The 17,524-nt window shown below is 39.8% G+C and overlaps 1 protein-coding gene across 5 annotated transcripts in view; it reads right to left on the minus strand.

Moving 5' to 3' along the window:
- Positions 1–6,519: 6,519 nt before the first annotated feature.
- Positions 6,520–17,524, minus strand: part of DDX6 (DEAD-box helicase 6) — a 37,480-nt gene continuing 26,475 nt past the window's right edge. For 4 of the 5 annotated variants that reach the window (XM_058686939.1, XM_058686937.1, XM_058686935.1 and 1 more), the window contains exons 11-14: positions 17,003–17,066; positions 13,161–13,262; positions 12,168–12,377; positions 6,520–10,929 (exon numbers count right to left, since the gene is read on the minus strand). In XM_058686939.1, the coding sequence (XP_058542922.1) occupies positions 12,202–12,377; positions 13,161–13,262; positions 17,003–17,066 (342 nt within the window). In that variant the 3' untranslated portion in view covers positions 6,520–10,929; positions 12,168–12,201. The remainder of the gene's footprint in view (positions 10,930–12,167; positions 12,378–13,160; positions 13,263–17,002; positions 17,067–17,524) is intronic. The other variant, XM_058686936.1, reaches the window with a different exon arrangement.

Raw genomic sequence — 17,524 nt, forward strand, 5'->3', positions numbered from 1 at the left:
AGTGCAATTGCTGGGTCATAGGGTATTTCTATTTGTAATTTTTTGAGGAACCTCCATACTGTTTTCTAGAGTGGCTGCACCAGCTTGGATTCTCACCAGCAGTGCAAAAGGGATCCTCTTTCTCCGCGTCCTCGCCAACATCTGTTGTTGCCTGAGTTGTTAATGTTAGCCATTCTGACAGGTGTAAGGTGGTATCTCATGGTGATTTTGATTTATATTTCCCTGATGATGAGTGATGTGGAGCATTTTTTCATGTGCCGGTTGGCCATCTGGATGTCTTCTTTGGAGAAGTGTCTATTCATGTCTTTTGCCCATTTCTTCACTGGATTATTTGTTTTTTGGAGTGTCTGACTCTTGGTTTTGGCACAGGTCATGATCTCATGGTTTGTGAGTTCGAGCCCCACATCAGGCTCTGTGCTGACAGTGCAGAGCCTGCTTGGGATTCTCTCTCTCCCTTGCTCTCTGCTCTTCCCCAGCTTACACTCATTTCCTCTCTCTCAAAATAAATAAGTAAACTTAAAAAAATTTAAAAAAAAGAGTCAGACACTCAATTGACTGAGCCACCCAGGCGTCTATATTATCTTTCAAAGGTATTAAAATAATAATAAAAATGTCATGTTTACCCATGTAAATTACCCTTTTTAGAGATTTTTATTTCCTTTCTGTAGATCCATATTTCCACATGATTTTATTTCATTTTGGGTTCTCCTCTAACATTTCTTATGTTGTGGGTCTGACGATAATGAATTCTTTTAGCTTCTGTATGTCTGAAAATATTTTATTTAGCCTTCATTTTTGAAATGTATTTTAATGGGTATAGAACTCAAGGTCAATGGGTTTTTTTTTCTTTCATTACTTTAAATGTTGCTCTACTGACTTCTCACTTGAATTCTTTCTGATAAGAATTCTACTCTCATTTTTATCTTTGCTCCTCTGCACATAGTGTGTGTGTGTGTGTGTGTGTGTGTGTGTGTGTGTGTGTGTAAGTGTGTGTGTGTGTGTGTGTGTTTCTGGCTGCTTGTAAGATTTTCCTTTATCATTAGTTTTGAGCGATTTGATTGTGATATACCTTATAGTTTTCTCCATATTTCTTGTGCTTGGGGTTTATTGAGACATTTTGGATAGCTTCTATTGTTGTGTCTTCAAGGTTACTCATCTTTTTTTTTTTTTTTTTCCTACAGTGTCTAATCTGCTGTCAATCTGTTCAGTATATTTTTCATCTCAGACATTGTAGTTTTCACCTCTAGAAGTTTGCATGGTTTTTGTTTTTGTTTTTAACTTCTTCTGTCTCTTATGTTTTGGACTATCTGGGACAGACTTATGATTGTTTTAATGTCCTTGTCTGGTAACTCTAATATGAGTCAATTCTGATGGACTGATAATTCTCCTTATTCTGGGTTTTACTTTTCTGCTTTTTTGCATGCTTTTTTTTTTTTTAAATCAGCTTCCAGATATTATGAATCTCACTTTGTTGGGTGCTACAGTTTTTATATTCCTATAAATATTCTTGAACTTTGTTCTGGGGTGAGTTATTTGGAAAGTGTTTGATTCTCTCAGGTCTTGCTTTTTAAGATTTGTGATAGTGGGACCATATCCATGCTCATTCTAAGTCTAGTTATTTCCCACTACCTTCTGAGTACTCTATCCCATGCCCCTCAAATCATGAGGTTTTCTGGTCTGCCTGGTGGGAAGGGGCACTATTCCCAACCCCATGTGAATGCTGGGCACTCTTCCCTCTAATCCTTTTGAGTGGTTTTCTTCTGCCTCAGCTAGTTTCTGCACATTCTTGGGCTGATCAATACCCAGCCAAATACTCAAGGGGACCCTCTGCACATCTCTGGAGTTCTTCTCCTGTGCAGCTCTCTCCTTTCTGGTACTCTACCCTGCAAACTTGATCGGTTTCATCTTCTCAGAATCAGCTCTGTTTCCTCAACTCAGTTTGTTGGGCTCCACCTGGGTTCCCTTTTCCACATCACGGCTGGGGAACTCTTTCAGGGCAGTAAGCTGGGTGATCATAACCATACTACAATCAGCAAGCTGGCTCATCTCATCTTTCTCATCTTCAAGTTTCACTGCCTTTCATTGGCCGGTGTCCAGTGGTCTTGAAAACTGTCACTTCATATATTGTGTATCGTTGGTTGTTGGTCATTGGCAGGAAGTGGAAGACAGCAGTCCTGCTCCCCAGTGGTCACTGGCATGTCCCTAGTTGCACGTTAATAGTTTTTAATTTCTGTTCTTCCCCTATGTGCTCTGGGGTTCTATGTTGGCCAGAATTAAGTCAAGGAATGCAGAACTAAAATGGATATTATAAAGAGTTTATTAGAAGAATTAGATTTTACTCCAGTGTTCTCAAAGTGCAGTCATTAAACCAACAGCATCAAGAAGCAGCATTACCTGAGAGTCTGTTAGAAATGTAAATATCTATGGGGCGCCTGGGTGGCGCAGTCGGTTAAGCGTCCGACTTCAGCCAGGTCACGATCTCGCGGTCCGTGAGTTCGAGCCCCGCGTCAGGCTCTGGGCTGATGGCTCGGAGCCTGGAGCCTGTTTCCGATTCTGTGTCTCCCTCTCTCTCTCTGCCCCTACCCCGTTCATGCTCTGTCTCTCTCTGTCCCAAAAATAAATAAAAAACGTTGGAAAAAAAAAATTAAAAAAAAAAAAAAAAAAAAAAGAAATGTAAATATCTAGGGGTGCCTGGGTGGCTCAGTTGGTTAAGCATCCGACTTGGGCCCAGGTCATGATCTCGTGGTTCACGACTTTGAGCCCCGTGTCAGGCTCTGTGCTGACACCTCCGAGCCTGGAGCCTGCTTCGGATTCTGCGACTCCCTCTCTTTCTGCCCCTCCTCCATTCGCACTCTGTCCCTCTCTTTCTCAAAAATAAATAAAAACATTTAAAAAAAGAAAAGAAATGTAAATATCGAGGCCCCACCACAGCCCTACTGACCCAGAAGCTCTGAAGGTGAGACTCAGCAAACTAGTGTTAAGCCCTCCAGGTGATACAGATGCAGGTTGAAGTCTGAGAGTCACTGCTTCACATATTGGAGGAGAGACTGGAGAAGTAATGGTTCAAATAACAGTGTTGGAAAACCAGGGGCGGGGAATCACTCATAGGCCCTCTTCAACACTAGCCTTGGTGAGCAAGTTAGTGCTTTCAGGGAAATGTGGAAGTGAGGCACATCAGCTGCTGGAATGGGATCACAGAGGGGACTGGAGTAGACGATGGAAGGCTGTTGTCTCTTCATAGCTACACTCTGTGAATTCACAGCAGAGTGGTCTGGTAACGGGTCTGGGATTGCTTCTTTAGCAGAACTAGCAATAAGGAAGGAGAGTTGGACAAGGGAGAAACAAGAAGAAGGATGCACAACAAGGAAAAAGAACAAGGGGAAACTAGAACTTTCTGGCACCTATCACCTCTGACCATGATGACCTTTATATTCTTAATGCAAGCTGCTTCAGTCCCACCTCCCAAATCTTGTGCAAATTTTCTTTTGGCCAACTCTGATCCCTAGCCAAACAGGGAAGGGGATTCTGGGAAAGGCAGGTCCAGATTAGCCCAGCAAACAATTTACAAAACCACAACCCTCCACCCTATGTTAATCTGACATTCAGTCACACTTCTTTTAACCATATTTAACTTCCAAATAAACAGCAAAATCATGTTTCTGGTTAACATACTCCATTGTTCATCAAAAAATCAAAAGCATACTCTTTTCCCAAAAGAGGATACAAATTCTTGTTTTCTATTTTGAGAAAGAGAGAGAGAGAGAGAGAGAGAGAGAGAGAGAGAGAGAGAGAGAAAATCTGAAGCAGGCTCTGCACTATCAGCACAGAGCACGATGCAGGGCTCAAACCCACGAACTGTGAGAAATAGACCTGAGCCGAACCAAGAGTCAGACACTTAGCTGACTGAGCTACCCCAGGTGCCCCAAGGATACAAATTCTTATGTCACATTATCTTCAGATGATTTCAAGCCTTTTCTAAAGTAGGTCAAAATTCCCTCTAATCTTTATTGATACATGTTAGATGGTAGAATGAGAAGAGAGAAAAAGAGAATTAGTTAATACATACCTAGTAAGCTTATAGTAAGAAATGTAACTATTATACTCATTTCTACAAGTGGTCATGTGGTCATAAATGGTATCTATAATTTCTTTCTTCCTTCCACCACCCATTCCATATTTTCTTTGCCCTCTGTAAGGACCTTTGATAGTCCTGATCCCTTGCCTGGAGGAATGACCCAGACCTTCATTCCTGAAGGGTCTGGGCTAGTACTAGTCCAGCCTGTACTAAGTTGTGGTTTTCCACTTTTTGTCACATTATATGGTAAAATTAAGAGTAGCCCCAGAAAATCTGCCGCATTCCATTCATATTCTTCCTTACCTTCTTTGTGTGATCACAACCCAATTTCCCCCTTTCAAATGTGGATCAATCACCACAAAGCAGCCCGTTGGTTTACTAGCATAAGAAGCCCAAACTAGGCAGAAGCCCATGTGGCAATCTCAGTTTCCAGTTTAACGGAACTTCTGCCAAGTTCTCTGGAGGGGCATTCCTCTCTTGGGAACTAAGACTGTTGGACCAGCAGAACCCAAAATTGCCTGATGGCTTGCAGGCAACATCCAGTTCACGATGGGCAATTCAGGTAACTTGGTAATGCTTGGTGGTCAGCATTCGGTCCTTCCTAAGGCCCAATAGCAAGCTAGAAACTGTTTCTCAAAAGGGGGAGTAGTTTTTGTCACAGGATGACATAGCTTTTCTTCAAAATCCAAAAGGAGCCTGCCAAAGGCTCTGTACAAGCATCCCTGCCATAGGTACTTCAAGGTCACTGGATCTGCTCGATCATACAGTCTAAGAGCCATCTGTACTGCAGCTTGGACCTGGTGCAGAGCCTTCTCGTTCTGGGCCACACTTAAAAATGGCAACAATTCGGGGTCACCTGGGTGGCTCAGTCGCTTAAGTGTCCGACTTCAGCTCAGGTCACGATCTCACGGTTTGTGAGTTCGAGCCCCATGTCGGGCTCTGTGCTGACAGCCTGGAGCCTACTTCAGATTCTGTGTCTCCTCCCTTTCTCTGCTTCTCTCAACTCTGTCTCTCAAGGGTAAATAAACGTTAAAAAAAAAAAAAAAAAGGCAACAATTCAGATTTCTCAGCAAATAAGTTAAAGTGACACACCCCAAGTATATATTACCTTCAAAATCCAAAGAGGCCCACTGGACATTATGTTCCTTTCTTGGCGGTAGGAGAGGCCCGATGTAGCAATTTGTCCTTCACCTAGAAAGGGATATTGCAACATACCGTGGTCCTATGGATCCCTAGAATCCCACTGACGCAGGTCCATGATGTTTTGTTAAATCTATTTCCTATCCTCTAGCATGCTGGAGTTTTTATTAAAGTATCTAGGTAGATGCTATATGTCCTCATCACATCCATAATATAGTGGGCCAGCATGATACCCCGTAGAATTCAGAGGTGACCAAAGTCTCTGTAGACCAGTAAGAGCAGTCATACAGCCCTGACGTAGGACAATGAAGTCGTTATTGCTGGTTCTGCCAGTTGTATTGCTGGTCTTTGCTGTGTGTGTGTGTGGAGTGGGGGTGGGAGACCCGGGAAGTATTCAACACATCAATAACTACATACCAGGCCTTAAGAGGATGTGATTTTCTCCAGAAAAAAAAAACAAAAAAGCACTTGTGGGATAGCAGTTGAAGTCATCATAATCCACTATCAATCTCTATAATCCATTTGTCTTCTGCATAAACCAAACGCACAGGTGTTGAAAGATATGGTAGGAACAACTGTTTCAACTTTCAAGTCTGTTGGTGGCACTTCTACAATTTTATCTTTGCTCTTTAGATGGGAAGGCTGATGTCATGTCCCCCTACATTTCCTCACACACACTGTATTGTAGTGAAAGAAGTAGATTTACAACTTTGCTGTAGCTGAGTTTTCAAACCAGGCAATAAGCCCTTCAATTTTTTCAAAATTGTTATGGCATTCCATGAACACAGCACACCTCAAATTTCTTTCATCATTTTTGCAGCTTTTGGCATACAATTCTTGCACACTTTTTGTTAGTTATACCTATTTTGTTTGGAGGTTGGGACAAAGCTGTGTGTTCAGCTGTAAGTATCTAAATTTCTCATTTAGGTCTTTGATTTGTTTCATCAGTGTTTTGCGCTTCTAAACCTACAAATGCTGTTCATACGGTCAGATTCACTCCTAAGGAAACTCCGTGGGTATGTTTAGCTTGCTGAAACATCTGATACCTCACTTCCGTGTAGCACGGACTAACATCTCTCCAACTGATTGCTATCTTGGTTCAGTTTAGGTAACGAGAACTGAAAAACTGAAATGAAGACGGTAGGACATTTTCTACGCTGAACGAGGTGCCCACTCCGATTTTACTCAACTGGGCTTACAGAAGTAGTGCTGGGAAGGTCTTAACGCCTCATCACGTGAATTACTTTAGTAAAATGTTCTCAAAGGCAAGCATTCCTAAACACACACACACACACACACACACATTTGGAGTTCCAGTGGGCTTTTATTGAGATAAATTAACAAAAACCAAGATTTTATCAACCATTTTTTTCTGAACCTTCTAAACTCAGCAGAGACTCTGGTCCATATATGTGTACATACAACATAACACATCCCAACAAAAACAGAGTCCCACTGGAACATTTGCCAATTAACAAAAAGCCAATTTTCCCTTTCCCCGAATGTTTTCAAAATTTTGAGTCCCCACTGTTCACTTCTCAGTGGAACTGGTCCCTTGTGGCTAGGGACATTAGAATTCCATTCCATTTTTACTTAACAAAAAAATATTTTTTCAAGTTTTAGTTTTGTTTCAAAAAAGGGAAGTGACTTTGTTTTCTCCAGGCACCCCTCCCACACAACCACTGGTTAAAAGACAGTAGCCTGTATCTTAGTAACCCAGCCCCTACCCCCTCCCTTTCCCTGCCCAGTATTGTCTACTGGAGAATTTAAACACACTTCTGCTGGAATCTGTCAGCTGTGGAGGGGCAGAGTCCAGGTGCCAGGCTAGCTCCCTCTAACCTCATGAACTGTTATAACCTTTGGACACTTAACTCTTTACCCCAAAGATGAGTTTTTAGACCAGAGGTTTTTCTTTGGGAGTTTTAGAAAGCAATTCTTAAGGATATAAAGTAGGATACAAGCTCACCAAAGTCCACTTAAGTTCACCTATAAGTTGACTGACTTCAGCTCCCATGAAGCCAAAATTTTGCTGGACAAAAGTGTTTTGTCACAAAATTATTCCACAGTAACAATTTTTAACATACACAAAACATTGAAAAAAGTAGCAAATTAAAATAACATGGCTTAGTTCCCCCAAAATTATTTCATTTTTACTCATCTATAAGGTCAGGAGTGTGGCTAAAGGCCATTTCTGATGAGGTTATGAGCTTCCAAAGTGTTTCTAAATCCTTAGTGCAGACACCCTCCCTTTTGGGGCATAGTAACCTCCCTCCCACCCCTATTAAAAAAAAAAAAAAAGAAAAAAAGAAAAGAAAAAGAAAAAAAAAAAACTAAACAAAGTGATCAGAATGAGATGTTTTGATTCCAACCAATTTACACTCAAGGCTTTGTGCTGAATTGTCTGGTTCTGACCCAAGCATGATGGTATCAAACACAAAGCACACAGCAAAGGAAAGATGCTCCCATCTCATTCTGAAAAAAATAATATTGATAACCAATTGCCTCCCCCCTCCCTCCAGCCACTGGGGCCCGCCCATATGATGATGCTGGGACCAACTTGAAAATAATTAAGAGACATATTTAGATCTCCTTCTCCCTTAACTTCTTCCCATGGAAGATCATTTTAGAATAAGTTTATTCCATTCCCAAAGGAAAGCCAAGAAAGTTTCTCCATCAGAATATATGAGAAGAGAAAAACTAAACAGGCCCAGAGGCATCAAGGTGTGTAACGATCCATAAACCATTACACAACTACTACACCACAGGCAAAACCATGAGTTGGACATAATTTAAGTATTAAAAATAGGGAAGTCTCACTCAAATGAACCACTGGAAAAAAAATACCGCCGTTACTTAAAACAGCCAATATTGGAAAAGAACACAAAAACAATTTCCAGTAACAACACCCCTTAATAGCCGGGGGGGGGGGGGGGGGGGGGGGTTTAAAAAAAAAAAAAAAAGAAAAAGAAAAAAGAGACTAGGCTTTGACCTAGTCTTTAGAGCATCTTTCCATTTAGTAATTCCTATTCAAGAGTCAAGCACCAAAACTGGACAGCTGCCTCTACAGGACTGTGTCCAATAGTGGTGTCCCAGATAGTTTAAGTGCCACTCCTCATCAGAGGCTATATACTTCAGTAATACTTTCAGTTAAGTCTGTGCTTTAAGAGGGACCCACAGGCATGTGGCACCAGGCACAGTCTGAGGATGGCAAAGGAGACTGCGCGGTTTGTTGTCACCCACACACTCTCTAGCGAGATACCAATTTGCATTTACAAGCTTTTCTTCTATAATGAATGATCCCTCTTATCTCGCCAGAGGTGGGGGAGAAAGAGAGAGCTGCATCAGTACAAGGACAAGATTTTTTGGTCAAAAGTTGATGCCTTCTAAATTCCCTCCCCCCACCCCTCCCTGGAAGAAAATGATTCCTTAATTAGGGTTTGTATTTAGTAACCAACATTGGCTGGAAAGAACATAGCTTGGATACCAAATATTTGAGCTTATTCTTTTTGGGGTTTGTACTGTGCAGCTCTTGCTACAGTTTTTTAAGGAGTTAGGGCTATGTCTGATCAGGAGGCATCTGCAGGATTTTGATCCTAAGGAGTTTTGGGTGAGTCACAAATAGTTTTGCTTAGAACTAGGCAAGAGTCAAAAAAAAAAAGCAACTTTGAATAATTGATTTCTTTACCCAGATGAGTTAAGCACGAAAGCGTATGCAGGATTTACCTTGTAATATTTTAGGGTCTGGAAAAAAATGCAGTATGGAAATCAGATATTTTTTCATATTATTTTTTTGCTTTTTTTTAAAACCCTAGATGCCTCCTGACTGACCTAGTACACTGGGTTAAAAGGGAATTAAAAACATTAAAAAAAAAAAAGTTCACTGGTTTTGATTCATCTCACTCCTTTTGCCTGGAGATCAGGCCAAACATCAAGCATGTTGGGAGGGGCACAATTTAAAGCAACACTATTAACTGTAAAGCATTTGCCAGCAATTTACAATGCAAAATGACAGATAATTCTTGTCACAAAGCAAGAGGATGGCAAGCAGCTTTCTGTAGCATGAAAGTTAACAGCTCTCAGGAGTTGCCCATTCCTGGAAGTTTATGGATCAAGGTGGGCGGAGGGCAACACACTTACAGAGTACAGGAAGTGATCCACAGAAAGTAAGTTCCAGAACTGCTAACGTTACCAAAGCTGGTACTGGCTAGTATTCTGAAATGCAAATCCATGCTTTGTACATACACTGCTCAGACACTGCCACTCAACTGAATCCCCACACTGCAAGGGAGATTAATCTTTGTCCCCTTTTGCTGAGCTTGAAAAGTTCCTCAAACTTTTTTTAAGGGGGAAGAAGCAAAATCAGAGAGAGCTTCTCAAAACTAGCATCCTGAATCAGAGGTTTTTGAAGTTTCCTTGCTCTCTCTCGCGGGTGTTCTCCAAAGGTATCAGATGATACAGTGTGGCAGCAAACAGTGAATCCCAGACTTCTGGGTCCCTCTTCCAACACAGGGTCCCCACAGAGGTCTGCTCTCTACAGCAAGAGGCCAAAAGTACTTTTTAGAATTTAGTGTTGCGGAAAACTGAGCCCCTCTCATCTTTAGCTGCTCCCATAATCACTCTAATCCCCTTAATCCCAGCAACCTTCATCCAAAAAAAAAATATATATATATGTATATATATATATGAACCCAGAAAAAAACTTATTTACAAAGTTTATACAAGTATACACACCCAATTTTCTATGGGACACGCTCTGCCACGGAGGAAAGAGGGTCGAGGCTCTGACATGTCTACACATCAAGTGCCATAACTGCTAATGGAAGCGTATGTAAACCAGTCTTTAGTGTTCTGCTATAGAGCACAAAGGCGTGTCATATGGCTCCTGCAATGATAGACTGCTCTTTCCTTTGGGAGCGATGATGTTGGAATCTACTCAGCCCAGAAGAAATTTTTACTTGGGATTGTTTTTTTTTTTTTTAAATACATGTATTTACAGTGCGGATGAACTGCAGTTGCATATCAACTCCTCCACATAAACGAAAAGAAAATGGTGTTTAACATTACTAATATGTTTCATCTTCCAGCCCTGGGCTTGAGTACTGGGTAAAAAGGGAAGGGAGAGACTTCAACTTGAAACCAAAATGAAAAGACGAAAAATTTTTAAAAGATAGGAAAAAGAAAAAAAAGCAAAGAATTACTATGTTGATTCCTTGGGCTGTGTCTAAAAGATGATACTCTGAATGGTCTCATAGCATAAGGCACTTCGCACAAATAAGTAATAAGCTCTTCAGGCTTAAAAAACGGATGAGTAATTAGGGAGAAGTTGAAATGCACTCAAGAGTCAGCTGTTGGAGAATTTTGAAATTGTAGACAAGCTTGTGTGTTCATCAAGATTCTTCTCTTTTTAGGGTTTCTCCCCTTCTCTTCTTTCTCCTCCTTCCTTGTCCCCCTTCCCCAGAAAACATTTTTTAAAAACCAGCAGTTAGTGCAACGAATGTTCAGTCAGCACACAGTGCAAACAAGTGGAACAAAAAAGGTAAATTCCTTCTTTTCAGCTTTTTCTCTTCACCAGTTAAAAAAAGAAAAAATGTCTGAGCTCTTTTAAGTCTTCATAGTTCCAAAATAAAAGAAGATGAAAAACCCACAAAGAGAAGAGCATCCCCCCCAAACGATGTGTCACAGATCCAAACGAGCCTTCTGTAGTTTGTCATAGCCTAAAGAAAGAAGGAAGAAACCTAAAATTAACTTTTGTGAAAGCAACGAACTAGGGTACCTACTTTTTCACAATCTCCATCCCAAATGCTCTTAGTAGCTTCTACTGAGCCTATGCCTCCCACAGAATCCATTTAGGATGAAGGAATTTCTGCTAGGCATCCCAGAGATAGAATGAGAGCCTGAAAGTTCTGGTATCCAAAACAAATAAAATCAAGAAATTTTTTTTTAACCTTCCACGAACTCAACAGCCTACCAATACACCAGCAAACATTGCCTACTTTTAGGTTTGCCTGAGGGCTTTGTGTTTGACATTCCAATTAAGGAGGGGAGGGGAAAGACTAAAGCAAAGAGAGGATCTTAGAAACTTAAAAATAACAGGTAAAAGGTTTATTGCTAATTTGGAAACAATCATCTCCCAAATCAGATTTTCCTTACAAAAAACCCTGCAAAATAGCCTATATTCCTTTATGTTGAGCTTTCTTTTGAGCATCAGTATTAGAGCCTGATAGTTGATAGTCATCAAACAATGAAATGAAATGGTGCAGGAAACCAGAGTGGGCAGTTAAAAAAAAGACAATTATCCTCACAGCCTGATTACACATTTGGCAATGAGGCAGTGTAGGGTAATTTAACCTGATTTATTAAGGAGGTGCCTTGCCCGGGTGGCTCAGTGAGTTAAGCGGCCAACTTAGGGCCAGGTCATGATCTCACTCGGTTCATGAGTTCGAGCCCCATGTCGGGCTCCGTGCTGACAGGCTGGAGCCTGCCTCAGATTCTGGGTCTCCCTCTCTCTCTGCCCCTCCCCTGCTCACATGCACACACTCTCTCTCAAAAATAAACATAAAAAAAAAAAATTTTAACCCGATTTATTAAGGTGACCAGTAGAAATTAAGAGTGATGCTAACAGAGAGAGATGACTGAGTGATAAAGGAAAGACAAGAAATATTTTCATATTCAAACCGCTAAAAAAGATTCTTTGCTTTCATTATTTTGGAAGTATGGATTTGTCTTAAGTACTCCTCATATATCACATTACACAGGAAGACTGCATTCGAGAACAGCATTTACAGATTCTCTAATGAGACCACAACTTCACCCAAGCAACAGGTCCCAGTTCGTTTATTTATGCCAACCGGTGTTTTACTCTATCATTGCTTTTTTATATGTAGCGCCACATGAGATTTTCCCCAGGAAAGAGGATTTTGGTTTCTTTCTTTTCTTTAAACATTACACTCACTCAGCTACTGTTCTGTCAGGTACGCACATGCTTGTTAAGGTTTCTCATCTTCTACGGGCTCGCTATGGTATTCTGCCACATACAGACTCTTGTCAATGTTGCTTGGGATCGGTTTAATTTCTGTTCCCAGCTGCTCCTCAATACTTTTCAGGTTGAAGCGATCATCATATGTGATCAAGTTGATGGCTAAGCCAAGATGACCAAAGCGACCTAAAGAAAAACAGTTTTTAATAAAAATGAGTTAAATATGAGAATCAATGTGTGCACGCAAGTCTATTAGTGGCAAAACCATACAGGACTGTTTTTGTTCACTGCCACTGTGAGTGTACGAAACCACTTACGGTCTCATACACACATTAACAACTTTGTTTCACGCCCTAAGTAGTACCCTCATTTACCTTTTTCAAATGACAAAACAGATGCTCATTTATCTCAAAAGTTGCCACAAAACATCAACAGTAGTTTGCACCACCTGAGAAAAGCATGCCTGTCATGCTTTATATACATATATACATATATACATATATATATATATATATATATATATATATATGCGCTTAAATTTTCCCTCACCTTAAGCATATATAAAGTTATTTTAACTTTTCTTAAATGCTCTAGAATAGAAATCAGTTTTAAATATCAAACAACTAAATTAGTTTTAATTCACTGTTCTCACTGCTAGTATACTCTATTTCACAAAAGAACAGAATTTAGTGATTACACTTCTCAAAACACTTCCATGAAGAACATCTTCCTGGGGTGCCTGGGTGGCTCAGTCGGTTGAGCGTCTGACTTCGGCCCAGGTCACGATCTCGCGGTCCGTGGGTTCGAGCCCCGCATTGGGCTCTGTGCTGACAGCTCGGAGCCCGGAGCCTGTTTCGGATTCTGTGTCTCCCTCTCTCTCTGACCCTCCCCTGTTCATACTCTGTCTCTCTCTGTCTCAAAAATAAATAAACATTAAAAAAAGAAGAAGAACATCTTCCTTTTCCTCACCTGATCTTCCAATACGATGGAGATAGGTCTCTGCCAGCTTTGGGAAGTCGAAGTTTATTACCACATTCACAGCTTGTATATCAATACCTCGGGTAAACAAATCTTAAAAAAGAAAGAGAGAATCTCCATTATATCTTTCAGTTTAAGCATGTTTCTTGGTACCACAATACTCTTTAACATGTCTTTCTAGTGCAACCTAAGTTTTAATTCATTAGGTATTTTAAAATTTTTTTTTTTTTCAACATTTTTTATTTATTTTTGGGACAGAGAGAGACAGAGCATGAACGGGGGAGGGGCAGAGAGAGAGGGAGACACAGAATCGGAAACAGGCTCCAGGCTCCGAGCCATCAGCCCAGAGCCCGACGCGGGGCTCGAACTCACGGACCGTGAGATCGTGACCTGGCTGAAGTTGGACGCTTAACCGACTGCGCCACCCAGGCGCCCCTTTTTCTTTTTTTTTTTTTTTTTAATTTTTTTTTTTATTTTTTTTTATTATTTTTTTTTTCATTAGGTATTTTAAATGTACTTGCAAATTACTAGCATTATCTTTACTGCACATTATCATAAATAATTTTCTGCTAGCCAAGTTACCTTTTCCTAAGTCCCATAAATTTTTTTTTGAAACGGTGTAAGGTAACTGCAAATGCAGGAAGAGATCAGAATGACTGTTAAGCTACAAACTCATTATAAATGAGTCTCAGGAGTAACCAGTAATTTTTAGTATTCAATCCAAGATCAAAATAGATTAACCAAGAATACTGTGAAAAGAAGAGATAAGCCACTACGAGTAATTCCTTACACTTTTAGAATTCATTCATCTCATTCTAAGTGATTTACAAGTCTGAGGTTAGCGCCAAGGCCACACCTTCTCTTTTCTAGTTCCCCAATTACTACGCTAATTTAGGCTATGAAAACTACAAGTAGAAACAATTACAATAGACTAATAACTAGGTTTTAGGGCTTCTATCAGTTCCACACTCCAAAATAATCCACAATGGTGACTACTGTTTCCAAAACACCGCTTTGAATTTGTAACTCATTAATTTGCCTCTGGATAAAATGCAAGACTGACATACAAGGTCCTCCACCCTACACGTGTTGATCCTAATATACTTCTCTAACACGTGTCCTCAAACCCCCTCCATGAAATTCATCCACTTATCTTTCCTTAAATGCATGTTCTTGAAGCCCTCTATGGATCATGTTTTATACCAGTCCCCTAACTGAAAACTCCTTATTCAAGTCTAAAATTTATACAGTTTACGAAGCCAGTTAAAATTCCAGCTCTTCTCAGATCACCACAGCTAATTAATTTCCTTTCCTGTGAAAATTTAGGACTTTTTTCCTACACACACCTCACATTTGCAAATTACCTTTACCCCCTTGTAGACCCAACCCGAAGGCTGTTTTAATAAAGTTTTACTGGTCGGGCTCTGGGCTGATGGCCTGGAGCCTGCTTCCGATTCTGTGTCTCCCTCTCTCTCTGCCCCTCCCCCATTCATGTTCTGTCTCAAAAATAAATTAAAAAAAAATTACAGGACCATGCCTGTGTGTTTATGTGCTGTTTAAGGGTGTTTTTAAGCTAGAATGGCAGAGCTGAGTAACTTGTTTCAGAGACCTTATGGTATACGAGGTCTAAAATACCTACTATCTGGCACTTTAAAGAAAAAGGTTGCAGGGCCTGCTTTAGACTCTCAAGGTTGTTTATCTTTTTTATCTCTGATTAAACCATTGGTCCTTGAAATAAAGAGTGATACTTCGCATGTATTTATACACTTTGTACACATACGTTATTCAGTACTCATTTAATGACATTAAACACTCTTTGGTTTTCTGTCTGCACATGCTGAATTTGCTTAACAACTCTCAACATTTCATCAATGAACTATTCCTTTTCTACATTATAGGTTCCCCAAGGGCAGGGAGTATGTGTGTATATATCTGAAAATTTTTAATTATGGTAAAATATACATAAAACTGAGGAGTAATATTTTTCCAGCACCAACTAATTAAATACCTGGCAGAATATTGGTTGAATATCAAAAACTATTTTTGAATAAATAAAACACATATTTGTTCAGAATTTGGTTTAAAGCATTCTCATTTTACAGATTAAAAAAAAGGCATAAAAGAAAAGCATGACTTGTCCAAGGTCGTATGATTACAGGTTAAAAAGGGTAGGACTTGAACCCTAATCTTAAAATTCTAAAAGTCTATGCTTCAATTTTGTGTCAGCCTCTCTCTCTGCCCCTCCCCTGCTCACGCTCTCTTTCTCTCTCTCAAAAACAAACCAACATTAAAAAAATTTTTTAAATAAAAATAAAAATTCTAGAAGTCTAATATCCTTTCCATTTATTTCAATATAAAGGTTAGAACTGCTGATAAAGTAAACATACATGTATTAATTCACAGTTGTATTGTTAGATAGAAGACAGAAAAAGGTAAACTGGAAGCACCAAGGATACCTGATAGTCTTTTTTTTGGTTCTTGTAGATTAGCAAATTCAATATTCCGTTAGTAAAAATTTGGAGTTTCTTTTTTTTTTTTTTTAATTTTTTTTTTCTAACGTTTATTTATTTTTGCGACAGAGAGACAGAGCATGAACGGGGGAGGGTCAGAGAGAGGGAGACACAGAATCTGAAACAGGCTCCAGGCTGTCAGCACAGAGCCCGACACGGGGCTCGAACCCACAGACAGTGAGATCGTGACCTGAGCCGAAGTCAGACGCTTAGCCGACTGAGCCACCCAGGCGCCCCTGGAGTTTATTTCTAGAGCAGCATTTTAACAAATTCAAATTGTGAACTACTCTACATTTTGATCTGGATGATAGTTGTATGGGTGTATACATATGCAAAAAGTCACTGAGGGGTGCCTGGATGGCTCAGTCGGTTGAGTGTCTGACTGCGGCTCAGATCATGATTTCGTGGTTCTTGGGTTCGAGCCCCACATCGGGCTCTGTGCTGACAGCTCAGAGCCTGCAGCCTGCTTCCGATTCTGTCTCTGGCTCTCTCTGCCCCTCCCTCACTTGTGCTCTGTCTCTAAAATAAATAAACATTAAAAAAATTTTTTTATATGTAAAGTCAATGAAAGATATCCTTACAATTACTGTATTTCTCTGTGTATGTGTACCTCAATTACAGAAAAAAATCCTTGGGCCGCCTGATTTGTGGGTTCAGGCTCCACATCAGGTTCTGTGCTGATAGCTCGGAGCCTGGAGCCTGCTCCAGATTCTGTGTCTCCCTCTCTGTCTGCCCCTCCCCTGCTGTCTCTCTCTCTCAAAATTAAACACTAAAAACAAATTTTTTTTTTAAATCCAGATTCTTCTCTACCCAGAAGCCTAGTTTAGATGATTAATCTCATACCAATACTAAGATTGTACTTCCAGTGTAGAGATGGAAGGATACTCATTGTCTGTTCTGAATGTCCACCTGGCTCCCGAGTTGAAGTTCAGTACACTAAATATACACCAAAATATAGACTAGTCTGTTTCTGGCAAAAAAATTAAGAGACCACAGTAAATAATTTCCAAAACATAGTTTCTTAATGTTAATTTATTTTGCGTGTACTACATACATCTCATTCCTGTATGCTAAGGTTATTCAGAAAACACACAAATTCCACAGCTGTTTAAAAGACAGAGATGAGGTATGAGTGCCAACAAGTGTTCTGCAGTTTCAGATATGGAAACTAGTTTCAGGAATTAAGCTCATTTCAACTTTAGAAATTCCAGAAATGGTATTAGGGTGAGCTGAACTCTGTCACAGACTCTGATGGAAGATATGGATAGAGAAAGCAGAGCAGAACTAAAGAGAAAACCAAGGGATAAATACGGAAATACTTACCAGTGCAAACAAGATTGCGGCATAAGCCATTTCGGAAATCATGAAATACACGATTTCGATGTTCCTAGGAACAAAGTAATGCACTTAGTTTGTTTAAATCTCATACACATAACCCTAATTTTCCTATCATTAATTTCTCCTATCCAAACAGTTTAGTATACCCGAAATTTACACAAATGAGAGAGGAGCCAATTCAAAACCCGTAAGTTAAAAACAAAAGATAAAAAAGTTAACCATACATTAGTTTCCCACGGGAATTAATAAGCAACTAAAACATATTTTAATACGTATCTTCATGTACCATTTATCTTAACTCTTAAGGGTATTTTTTTATCTTTTTTTGCTGGGTTTTAAGCAACAATTTTCACCATGTTTTTGTGTTATCTATTTTTTCAATGTTTCAAACAGAAAATGACAGAAGTTTGGCTTGATCTAAACATCTACTACTTGTCTTTTGAGTTACCTGTATGCAAAAACAAAAATTTACTTTTCAATTAAAATACAAAAATGAAAACACATACA

Source organism: Neofelis nebulosa, chromosome 10 (assembly GCF_028018385.1).
Source record: "Neofelis nebulosa isolate mNeoNeb1 chromosome 10, mNeoNeb1.pri, whole genome shotgun sequence".
Lineage (NCBI taxonomy): Eukaryota > Metazoa > Chordata > Mammalia > Carnivora > Felidae > Neofelis > Neofelis nebulosa.